Raw genomic sequence first — 12,500 nt, 5'->3', positions numbered from 1 at the left:
GGATAAGGACCTTGCTGAGTAGGAGATGAATAAGCCCTTTCTCTGCTCTTCAGCTGGGGGTGGAGTGGGGGGGAGAGAAGAAGGAGGATGCCAGGGGGGAGAGAGGTGGGGGAAGAAAAGGTAAAGGGATTACTCATCCAACTCTCCAACTGTCTCCCAAACCTTTCAAGCGCTTCTCGCCTCAAGTCTGGGGGTGGCAAAGGCAAACGGGAGGGGGAAGCCGCGAAATTTGCCAGAAGCTGTGTTTTCCCCTGAATTCTTTTTTTTCTTCTTCTTCCCCTCGTCCAATCAGAGGCTCGTTGACGATGAGCAAAGAGGCCTGGCTACACCCACGTACGGAGCTGTGTGCAGTATAAGTATGGGTCTCCATCTGAGTGAGTAGCAGAGCGGAGAGAGGAACCAAACAGCTCTCTCTGCTTTGCAACTCCCGGAGAAGGAGAACCAAACTCTCCTTAGCTGAAAGTTCTCAGGAGGGTCCGGAACCCGAGGGAGAAGCCACGCAGGCAGCTGAGAGGTGGCCTTCAGACCATCAAGAGGAAGCCGACGGATCTGCTTGGGAGTTAAAGCCTTCTAGCCGAGGAGGAGGAGGAGGAGGAGTCAAGGCTGGAAAGAACTTTCCTGGCTTGCTTTGTGGACTTTTGCTTCAACGCCACGTGGAGTTAGACCGCTTTTTCTGGGGTACTCTCTGATTTGATTGTGTTTGACGCTTTTGGGGAGAAGAAGGGAAAATCAGTTCCTGGGCAGAGTGGTTTGGGGAAAGAGTCACTTGTTGAGAGTGGAAGAGTTCTGGGGCTATAGTAGCAGAGGTAGACATGATGCAGGTGGACAACTTCAACCATGGGCACCTCCATTCTTCTCAAGGTCATCACGGGATGGCCAACAACAAGCCCAATGTCATCCTTCAGATAGGAAAGTGCAGGGCCGAGATGCTAGAGCACGTGAGGCGAACCCACCGACACCTCCTGACCGAGGTGTCCAAACAGGTGGAGCGGGAGCTGAAAGGCCTACAGAAATCGGTGGGGAAACTGGAGAACAATCTAGAGGACCACATTCCCTCAGCCGCGGAGAACCAGAGATGGAAGAAGTCCATCAAGGCTTGTCTGGCTAGATGTCAAGAGACCATTGCTCACCTGGAGAGGTGGGTCAAGAGGGAGATTAATGTCTGGAAGGAAGTCTTCTTCCGCTTGGAGAAATGGGCTGATCGGTTGGAATCTGGCGGGGGAAAGTACTCTCATGCTGATCCCACCAGGCAAACTGTCTCGGTAGGAGTAGGGGGTCCAGAAATGCAACCCAGCAAAGATGAGATTTATGATTATGCCTTAGACATGGGTCAGATGTATGCCCTGACCCCTCCTCCTATAGGGGAAGCCCCTAGTGTGTCTCAGCCCCATGATTCCTATCAGTGGATCACTGTCTCAGAAGATACGCCACCCTCCCCAGTGGAGACCCAGATTTTTGAGGATCCCAGGGAATTCCTGACTCATCTGGAGGATTATCTGAAGCAGGTGGGTGGGACTGAAGAGTATTGGCTCTCGCAGATCCAGAACCACATGAATGGTCCTGCCAAAAAATGGTGGGAATACAAGCAGGGCTCGGTCAAGAACTGGCTGGAGTTTAAGAAAGAGTTCCTCCAGTACAGTGAGGGTACTCTGACACGGGATGCCATCAAAGAGGAACTGGACCTGCCCCAGAAGGATGGGGAGCCCCTTGACCAGTTCCTTTGGCGCAAAAGGGACTTATACCAGACTCTCCACATAGAGGCTGAAGAAGAGGAGGTCATCCAGTATGTCGTAGGGACCCTCCAGCCCAAACTCAAGCATTTTCTTAGCCACCCCTACCCCAAAACTTTAGAACAGCTGATCCAACGGGGCAAGGAAGTTGAGGGCAACTTCGACAATTCTGAGGAGCCCAGTCCCCAAAGGTCCCCCAAAAACCAGTTTGGAGGATCACTGGAAGGTTTACCCCCTTCCTCTACTGCTAGCCCTGTTGCTAGTGATGAAACTCATCCAGAAGTTTCTGCTCCACCAGCCACGGTGATCTGAGCCCAGAAAACAAGGCACTAGACACACAGATGGGAACTATCAGCTTCTTGGGCAGGTTTGTTCCCATTCAGTGGGTGCCTTGGGCTACCCCGAGGAGGCTGAGATCTCAGCTCAGCAGCTGGTTGAAAGTGACTGCCTTTTTCTTCTGGTGTCCCATGTGGAGATCATAGCAAGCTTGAATCATTGGACGTGCTTCAAGCTGGAACCTCGGTAGCTGAGTTTGAGAGTGGCTTTCTAAAAGCAAGGATTGGACTATGTTATCAAGGTAGGAATCCTTCCTTTGGGGCAGAGACAACTGTATCCCCTTGGGTGATGATTATCTAGGGATTTAAATAGACACCAACACAGAAGGTCCATCCTTCCAACATCAGTTCTGTCCTTCAGTGTGGTTTTCCTTCCAGGCATTCTCTTCTCCTTCCAGGTAGCTGTTGAGAGATGACTTCTGTTTATCTCTGCATTAGCAAATGGATTTACTGACTTTCTAGGAAGTTTCTATTTTTTTATATAATTCCCTTGGCATCTTTTAGACCGACTTCCAAAACACGTTGGAAAGCAAGTTTCTGGTGTCCTGGCAGAATTTCAAGAGAAATTCCAGCCACCACTTGAGGTTGCGTTGTTTTGGCCTCCGTGGTGATTCTCAGATGGGTCTCTGGATTCTCTCTGACCTGATTTTTAAGGTCCTTCCGCTCCAGAAAAGCCATTAGTAGACAGTTACTTCCTTCTGTAAATCCAAGCCGTTGAGGCGAGAAGTGTTCACACAATTTAATGTCTTGCCTCGTACATGAGGGCGATAAGCAGAGTTCTAGAGAAGACAGAGATTCTTAAGAAATATCGAAGGGGTACAGAAAAAGAAAGAAGACGCTGAGGTTGGAGGGATGCATAGGCTATAAGAAGGGGAAATGTTGCACAAACACAGCTTGAATTTAGAATTTATCCCGCCTACAAGAACGTCTAGTAAAGTTGTACTAGTTTTTGCTAGTTGAAAAAAAAATGGACTGAGCGTTTCAGCAGTGCGGAATCACCTTACCAAAGGTGTAAAGACCCTTCAAGCTTTTTAGCTGAGCCTCGTTGGAGGTTGCAAACGAGAAGCAAACTGGGAGGAAGATCAGAAACTTTGAGACTCTTGTGCAGTTGAAGACAGAAAAGAAGAGAGAAGTAAAAAAAAAAGAAAGTTCACATCATGGGCAGACAACACGGCATGCAAAGGACGTAATGAAGAGCAGCTGTGAAAATCCTGCTGGGAACCATGGGGAGCTGTGACCCCTTCCCATAGGCTAGAGGTAAGTAGCAAGCTCTTGGCTTTCCGTCTTTACCAAGTTTAATGTTGTTGATGATGATGACAACGTAGGCTAGTTTAGGCTGGATTCACACAATGCATGACGTGAGTTTGGGACTTGGTGGTTTAGCAGGCCCTCATGTTAAGGCACAACGTGGTTGGGACCTAGCATGGACACCAGAACGCCCACGCTTTTCCGGTGTCACAAAAAATTGGGGGGAATCTGATTTTTTTGGTATGAATCTGCTCCTCGTTTTGCTCTTGCCGGCAGCCCAAAGTCTTTGCAGAAGGGAAGGGACAGTCATCGTTACCTCTTGCTCCTCTGAAAAGAAAGAGGAAGGGCAATGGGGTGGTGTGAAAGGGGTTACGCTCCCAACTGCTTATCTCCCAGAGCAAGCTGGCTGAGGGATTTTTGTGCCAACGAAACAACCCAATTGGAGCTTACTGGGGAAGCAAGCAAGCAAGCAAGCAAGCAGTATCTAATAATATAAGGGTTGATGTGCTGAATCTGGCTTAGCTCACACTTCACGCCATGCTTCTGTTACAGTGACTCATTCAAAACTGGCTGTGAGTTCTGCTCTTCCTGAATCACACGCGCGGAGCAGAGATGGAGATGGAGAAACTGCTCTGGAAAAAACCAGCAAGCGACAGAGATGGATGGACGTCATCTTCCCTTAGCTCCCGCTGTTCTCGCAGGACCAGGGCCTGAAGAAGGACAAGGTAACTTGAGTTCCCTATCAGGTGGAAAAAGTGCTCTGCCTACTCTTCACTAGCCTCCAGTTAAATGTCTGCCCAGGTTCTCAGTCAATCCAGGTCATCCTTGTCCCAAAGGTGCTTTTCTAGTTTTTCTTCAAAGACGTTTCTCTTCTCATCCAACAAGCTTCTTCAGCTCTGACTGGATGGTGGGGAAGAATGGAAGGATCTTTTTTTACAGCTGTAAAAAACCTCCCATTCCCCTGCCATCCAGTCAGAGCTGAAGAAGTTTCTTGGATGAGAAGCGAAAAGTCTTCAAAGAAAAACCAGAAAGCCCAGTTGCCTTATGAAAAAAAAACCACCTTTGGGATAACCTCCTGATAGAAGTTCTGGATTCTCCTGGTACCTACACCTCCTTCTGAACTGGGAAGGAGAACTTTAGATTCCCAACTTCCCAGCACACTTTGGGAAAGAGATGCTTGGAAATATCTCTTTGGGACTTCCCTAAAGAGGCAAGAATCAAGAACATCCTACCTTTGATAGGTCCTGTTTCAAATAGGTCCTACTACCTTCTCTTCTCTGGAGATTGTCCTGCCTAAGGAAATGATAAGGAACATTGTACCCCTAACTCCCAGATTTGGATTGGGTGGGGGGATTTTATTTTATTTTATTTATTTTAATTCCATTTATATCCCGCCCTTCTCTGAAGACTCAGGGCGGCTTACAAGCTTAGCAGTAGCCTTCATTCTATGTATATTTTATTTATTTTATTTTAATTCCATTTATATCCCGCTCTTCTCCAAAGACTCAGGGCGGCTTACAAGCTTAGCAGTAGCCTTCATTCTATGTATATGCCTGCTTACTAGGGCTTTCACACACACCCCAAGAGGCATTATTACAAAGTCAGCTTAATTGCCCCCAACAATCTGGGTCCTCATTTTACCTACCTCGGAAGGATGGAAGGCTGAGTCAACCTTGAGCCTGGTGGGACTCGAACCTGCACTAATTGCAGGCAGCTGGTGTGACTTAAGGAGGCATTTTCCCAAAACCTCTTATATTGGCCATGCTGGCTGGGATATACCCCAACCACAAGGAAACCCACCGCCATCGTTCTCCAAAGCTTTAGCACTTGCACCTTTCCTTCCCATTGTAGTATCCTGTCTCTTAATCTTCTCTTTCTTTCTTTTTTTTCCTTATTATAGGGAGTGGGTTTCTTCCCTTTGTGGGTGAGCCAGCTCCTGGAGTCTTCGACGGCTTCAACCTTTGCATGCAGAGGAGGTGTTTCCCTGAGGAACTGAAGTAGCAGAGGCAACATCTCAGCCCCAGCTACTTCCAAGGAAGCAGAGAAGATGCAAGGGAGAAGCTCGAGAAGATGCAAAGAGACATTCAGGGGACTTAGAAGGGACGTTCCTCTGTTTATTCAGAGGGCCTGATTCGAAGTTATGACAATGTGCAGGGTGTGAGCGAGGGTTGAGGAGGGGGAAAAAATGGTGGAGGAACTTCAACCGGAGCTCCAAAGTATCTAGAACTGGAGAAAAAAGAATCCTTTCTAAAGGGCCAATCTGTGTTTTCCTATCACCTACGTTGCCCATGAAGTTGCTGTAAAAAAAACAAAACCTGGGAAGTAACTGTTAAAGAAATGAAACAAAAAAAAAACTTGCAGTCAAAGGTGTTCAGTTAAACGAGGTTAGGGGCTTGACAACGATGTACGACAAACGGGGCAATCTAACTTTCTCCACTCGCCAGTGGTATAAGGACTACAATATTTCTTCCTTCTTCCATTTTCTTGAGCCTACGAAGAAGTGTGAAATGTACACACCACTGCATCCAGTGGACACTTACCAGAACCCTTTTTTTGATGTTCAAAGAAGATATGCTTCACATGCCACCTGTCAAACAGGTTGGACTGGAGATAGGTATAGATTAGTATTGTTGTATATTACTCTTTTCATCATCGTTTTCAGGATTTAGTGTCCTACCCATAGGTAGGAGTAACTTTCCACGAATGTATATGCCAACGTGCCAAATTTGATCCCATCGTCAAATCTGGTGCCCTGGTTACTTGATCCGTTCAGACCTGAGTGCAAGGTTAGCCTTCAAATGAACGATGGTTGTTGTATTAAAAATAGCCTGTTCATGTTAGACATAGCAGAAGGCCATTGGTAGACGTTCTGAGAGTCTATCATGTCTACTTGGACCTTCAACAGCTCTTGCTATTGTTTGTCTAGTTTCACAATCAACTGTGTAACAATGCTTTTTGCGGTTATCAGACAAGTCAACCGAGGGGATCCGTGGATTCTGAGTTTACGAATTGCTTCTGATGAATTGATGCTTCAGCTCTTCTTTATGGGTCATTGTTTCGCATTAAGAGAGTTGATGCTCTTATTCTCCCTAAGGAGAACCTGGGAAAGGTCTATCAGACCAAGCAAACTCCATTCCTGTTGCGCAATATCAATCCACTAGATCTACTGTTGACTTCTGATCTGTTTCTTTGGTTTCTAACTACTGGAATTGACCTGTTCGAAGCATGCTATAAGGAAGACAGTTCCACCACTGCATTATGAGCTGTGGTTTTGGGTCCATGGGCTAGAGAACATGTGCTTTTCTTGAGGACTCAAATCACTGGAGCTTGTTCCAGTTGTATGAAGTTTCTTCTACCTTATCACATTGGTGGTGAATTTTATGAGGCTGTGTCAGCCAACAACATTAGAAGAAGAAAAGCATTCGCCACATGTAAAAGCAGCTTTAGCCAAATGGGTTCAATGTGAGGAAGCATTTGTGTTTGTAGATTTCTGCAATAAAACATTGTGTAATAACTGCTTAAAACAATACAGCTTTGCTTCTCATTCATCGTTTTCAGACTTTGTTTTTCCTGCCCAGAATATTGAATGAATGTCTTGATATCAGGCGCACACACACACACACACACACACACACACACACATGAAGGCTAAATTAAATTGATTTATTGCTAAAAAGCCTATGTACAGGAATCCTCTGAACTAATGGTCAGCATGTGCTTAGAATTAGATAATGTTGAAGAGCAATAAAGAGGGCTGCTCTTAGTTTGCTTGTGACTACATAGAGATTCTAGGCTGATACCCCTTTTCACTCCATCCCCCAAGTTTTGCAATATCTTCATAAATGACTTAGATGAGAGAATTAAAGGGGAATTCATCAAATTTGCAGATGACACCAAGCTGGCAGGAGTAGCCAACACCCCAGAAGACAAAGTCAGGATCCAAAAAGATCTTGACAAACTTGAACAATGGGCCCTATCCAACGTAATGAGTTTCAGTGTGGAGAACAGCAAAGTTTTACATTTAGGCAGGACAAAACAAAGGTACAAGTACATGCTGGGTGAGACCTGGCTCAAAAACAGCAACTGTGAGATGGACCTTGGAGTCCTAGTGGACGATTACTTGACGATGAGCCAGTAGTGTGCAGCAGCAGCCAAACAAGCTAATACAATCCTGAATTGTATAAACAGAGGCATAGAATCAGGATCATGTACCGCTTTATAAAACCCTAGTGAGGCCACACCTGGAATACTGCAGCCAATTTTGGTTACCATATCACAAAAAAGATGTTGAGACTTTGAAAAAAGTTCAGAGAAGAGCAACTAAGATGATCCAAGGCCTAGAGACTAAAATGTACAAAGAACGGCTGCGGGACTTGGGTCTGGCTAGTCTAGAGAAAAGAAGAAATAGGGAAGACATGATAGCAGTGTTCCAGTATCTGAGGGGCTGCCACAAAGAAGAGGGGGGTCATGTTATTCTCCAATGCACCAGAGGGCAGGACAAGAAACAATGGTTGGAAACTCATCAAGGAGAGAAGCAACCTGGAATTAAGGAGAAACTTCCTGACAGTGAGGACAATTAACCAGTGGAACAGCTTGCCACCAGAAATAGTAGGCACTCCATCATTGGAGGTTTTTAAGAAGAGACTGGACAGTAACCTGTCTGAAATGGTATAGTTTCTCCTGCTTGAGCAGGGGGCTGGACTAGAAGACCTCCAAGGTCCCTTCCAGCTCTATTCATACTTGGGATATTAACCAATTTTGACCTACTTTACTTTCACTGTATCCATGGATAGCTTTATGGTTTCATTCTTATGAGAAAGAGCAGTGATACAGGTAGTCAGTCCACGACTTACAACAATTCATTCAGTGTCCATTTGAAGTTACAAAGGCACTGAAAAAAGCAACCTATGACTGTTTCTCACACTTACAACTGTTCTAGTATCCACATGGTGACGTGATCAGATGCTTATCAACCGGCTCATATTTATGACTTTTGCAGTGTCCTGGGGTTATGTGATCACCCTTTGGGAACTGCTGACAAGAAAAGTCAGTGGGGAGTCAATTGGGCTCAATTGTGGTCATAAGTCAAGGACTGCCTGTATTCAAGGACTACCTGTTTCAGAACAGGATCATCAAGCATCAACCTGATATATGACATTGTAGGACAGGAAGCGCGACTCTCAATTTTTTCTGATTCTTCAGCAGCCGTTGATAGTGTTGACCACAATATCCTTCTACTCTGTTGTCCTTTTGTCTGTTTGGCAAAGCGGGCTCCAAACTTCACAACTTGTGGACTTCAACTCCCAGGAATCCCAGCCATTTGGCTGAGGAATTCTGGGAGCTGATGTCCACAAGTCTTAAAATTGCCAAGTTTGGAGACCCCTGGTTTGGTATCTACATGAAGCTATTGGGGTGGTCCTCAGAAGTTCTGGTTCTCAAGCTACCACTGATGATACTACTTCTATTTCTCCAGAACAGACATGTCAAACACAAGGCCCGGGGGCCAGATCCGGCCCGTGAAGTGGTTTCATGCGGCCCGCGAAGCCATCCTGGAAACAGTGATGGAACAGCCCCCACTGCCTTGGCCCTGGCCCAGAGACCCTCCTTCTGCCAGAGACCCTCAGATCTGTCCCACTCCTGCCCAGGCCCCCCCATAGGCACCCTTGATGCGAACGATGTAGAGCTGGCCACGCCCACCCAGTAGGCCATAAGCACTTTAGCCACGCCCACCCCGTAGGCCACGCCCACCCAGGTCACACCCACCCAGCCCCCTGAGGGCAACCGCAATGCTGCTGCGGCCCTCAATGAAATTGAGTTTGACACCCCTGCTCCAGAACGTCCGAATCAGCAGAAGCTGTAGTGTATGTTCTGAAGCCAGTGATTGGACACAATTGTAAGGATGGATGATAGTCAATTAGCTGAGACTGAATCCTGCGATGTTGGGATTATCTAGTGGGTGATTCCAGGTACTGGCTGGGAATACTGCTTGTTTTCAGTGGTGTGAATCTCCCTCAAGGGGAAAAAAAAACAGGTCCATAATTTGGAGGTGCTTATTGTTATGAGCAGAAGACCAAGTCATCTCCATGCCAAGAATGCATACTATTAAATTTGATTCTTATCCCAACTGGGCTGGGACAGCTTGGCTTCAATTAGCCATGCAAGGAGACGAAGACCATGAATGGTGAAAAAAGTAAAGTTCTACATTTAGGCAAGAAAAACCAAATGTACAGGTATAGTATAGGTGGTACTTTGCTTAATAGTAATAATAATAATAATAATAATAATAATAATAATAATAATAATAATAATAATAATAATAATAATAATAATAATAATAAAAGTTGGAAGGGACCTTGGAGGTCATCTAGTCCAACCCCCTGCTCAGGCAGGAAACCCTATACCATTTCAGGCAAATGGCTGTCTAGTCTCTTCTTAAAAACCTCCAGCGTTGGAGCATTCACAGCTTCTGGAGGCAGGTTGTTCCACTGGTTAATTGTTCTAACTGTCAGGAAGTTTCTCCTTAGTTCTAGGCTGCTTCTCTCCTTGACTAGTTTCCATCCGTTGCTTCTTGTCCTGCTTTCAGGTGCTTTGGAGAATAGCTTGACTCCCTCTTCTTTGGGGCAGCCCCTGAGATATTGGAACACTGCTATCATGTCACCCCTCACCCTTCTCTTCATTAAACTACACATACCCAATTCCAGCAACCGTTCCCTATGTGTTTTAGCCTCCAGCCCGCTAATCATCTTTGTTGCTCTTCTCTGTACTCTTTCTAGAGTCTCGACATCTTTTTTACATTGAGGTGACCAAAACTGGATGCAGTATTCCAGGTGTGGCCTTACCAAGGCCTTGTAAAGTGGTATGAACCCTTCACCTGATCTTGATTCTATCCCTCTGTTAATGCAGCCTAGCACTGTGTTGGCTTTTTTGGCAACTGCAGCACACGGCTGGCTCATATTGAAGTGACTGTCTAGTAGTAACTGAGGAAAGCCCACCTAGGGTGGACTGAGTCCAGGGTGCCAGGGAAACCCACCCATCAGTGGGTGGTTGATGAATGATCCAGACCGCCCTCTCACCACGGCCTGATCCCGATACCATATCAACTGGCAATAGGAAGCCTTAGGAGTAGGGACAAATGTTCATATTCCACCCTGCTCCAACCAACCGGACATTAAGAAGGCAGTCCTTCGTGCCAAAGACAGTATACGTCAGCTAATCCAGGGAACTCAAACCAGGGACCCCCCAACCGAACAGAGCACCAGGGCCAAGTCACGGAAAGTCCACAAGCCATCCAGCCATCAAGCCACCCATCTTCAGCAGAAAGTGCCCGGCAGCAGTCCAGACAACGGCACATCTCAGCCGGTATTTGGCCCAGCAGGCCATCCAAAAGGGAGAAGGGGTCTCCACGCCACCAAAAAGGGTGCCCACCCCCTGTTCATATCTCCACAGAGCCAAAGGTGTCCAGCAATCGTCCCAGCCGCAAAGCCATTCTCTGGCCGATCTTCGGGCTGGGAGGCCTCCCAAAAGAAAAGGAGCCTCAGCGCAGCTAAATACGGCGCCCATCTGTTATCCATGGAAGTGGCAGCGATCCGAATGACATGGCCACACCTCGGCCGATCTTCGGGCCGATCTTCGGGCCAGGAGGCCTTCCAAGAAGACAAGGAAGCCCCCCTGGTGAACCTAGAGACAGTAGCGCTCCAAACGGGACAGCTACACCTCGGCCGATCTTCGGGTCGGGAGGCCTTCTGGAGGGAAAAGGGCACCTACCAGCTGGTTCCTGGAAGCAGCGACGCTACAGCCAGTACTCCACGCCTCGGCCGATCTTCGGGCCAGCGGGATCACAAGAAGACAGGAAGAGCCTCCACACCACTTAAAAGCACCCCCCGACTGCTGGTAACCCCTCCAGCCTCTCCACCGGGTCGCCGTTACGGTTGTGCTTCCCCCAAAGCTCATTTGGAGCCCATCGCAGGGAGCACGGAGCTCAAGCAGCAATCGTCGCCATCTTGGGCCAAAAAAAAAAGGGGCTGCCCCAAAGAAGAGGGCGACAGCCTATTCTCCAAAGCGCCCGAAGGCAGGGCAAGAAGCAACGGATGGAAACTAATGGAAGAGAGAAGCAACCTAGAACTAAGGAGAAATTTCCTGACAGTTAGAACAATTAACCAGTGGAACCACCTGCCACCAGGAGTTGTGGGTGCTCCAACACTGGAGATTTTTAAGAAGAGATTAAACAACCATTTGTCTGGCATGGTATAGGGTCTCCGGCTTGAGCAGAGGAACAGACTAGAACACCTCCATGATTCCTTCCAACTCTGTTATCCTGTTATTCTGGAGAAATTCCCCCCATGGATTCCATTTTATGAGATTTCAGAGAAATGTGGGAAGCTGAAGGCAGGAGAAGAAGCAACAGATGGAAACTAATCAAGGAGAGAAGCAACCTAGAACTAAGGAGAAACTTCCTGGACTGGAGGCTAAAATATATGAAGAACAGTTGCCGGGATTGGGTATGTTTAGTTTAATGAACAGAAGGACTAAGGGTGACATGATAGCAGTCTTCCAGTATCTCAGGGGCTGCCCCAAAGAAGAGGGAGTCAAGCTATTCTCCAAAGTGCCTGAAGGCAGGACAAGAAGCGACGGATGGAAACTAATCAAGGAGAGAAGCAACCCAGAACTCAGGAGAAACTTCCTGACAGTGAGAACAATTGATCAGTGGAATGGCTTGCCTTCAAAAGTTATGGATCTCCATCACTGGAGTTTTCAAGAAGACATTGGGCAACCATTTGACTGGAATGGTATAGGGCAGGGCTAGGCAACCTCGGCTCTTTTATGACTCGTGGACTTCAACTCCCAGAATTCCTGAGCTAGCCATGCTGAGGGGAAAGGGAGAGGTTTCCAAACTGAGCCATGCTGGCTCAGGAATTCTGGGAGTTGAAGTCCATGAGTCGTAAAAGAGCCGAGGTTGCCTACCCCTGGCCTAGGCCTAGGCCGCTTTATGACTCGTGGACTTCAACTCCCAGAATTCCTCAGCCGGCCACACTGAGGGGAAAGAGAGAGGTTTCCAAGCTGAGCCATGCTGGCTCAGGAATTCTGGGAGTTGTTGAAGTCCACCAGTCGTAAAAGAGCCAAGGTGGCCTACCCCTGGTATAGGGTCTGTGGCTTGAGCAGGAGGTGGACTAGAAGATCTCCAAGGTCC

At 47.2% G+C, this 12,500-nt stretch overlaps 1 protein-coding gene and 1 long non-coding RNA gene across 2 annotated transcripts in view; both read left to right on the top strand.

Moving 5' to 3' along the window:
- The window catches only part of LOC310638790, a 405,659-nt gene that overhangs the window by 147,237 nt on the left and 245,922 nt on the right, over positions 1 to 12,500 (top strand). The window lies entirely within an intron of this gene.
- ARC (activity regulated cytoskeleton associated protein) lies at positions 813 to 2,042 on the top strand (the record flags this gene model as incomplete). Its single annotated transcript, XM_083357349.1, has 1 exon — positions 813 to 2,042. One exon carries the CDS (start codon positions 813 to 815, stop codon positions 2,040 to 2,042), a length of 1,230 nt encoding a protein of 409 aa, XP_083213475.1.

The sequence above is a fragment of the Vipera ursinii genome, assembly GCF_947247035.1.
Source record: "Vipera ursinii genome assembly, chromosome: 3".
NCBI classification, from domain to species: domain Eukaryota; kingdom Metazoa; phylum Chordata; class Lepidosauria; order Squamata; family Viperidae; genus Vipera; species Vipera ursinii.
This window is presented reverse-complemented; position numbering and strand designations above follow the sequence as displayed.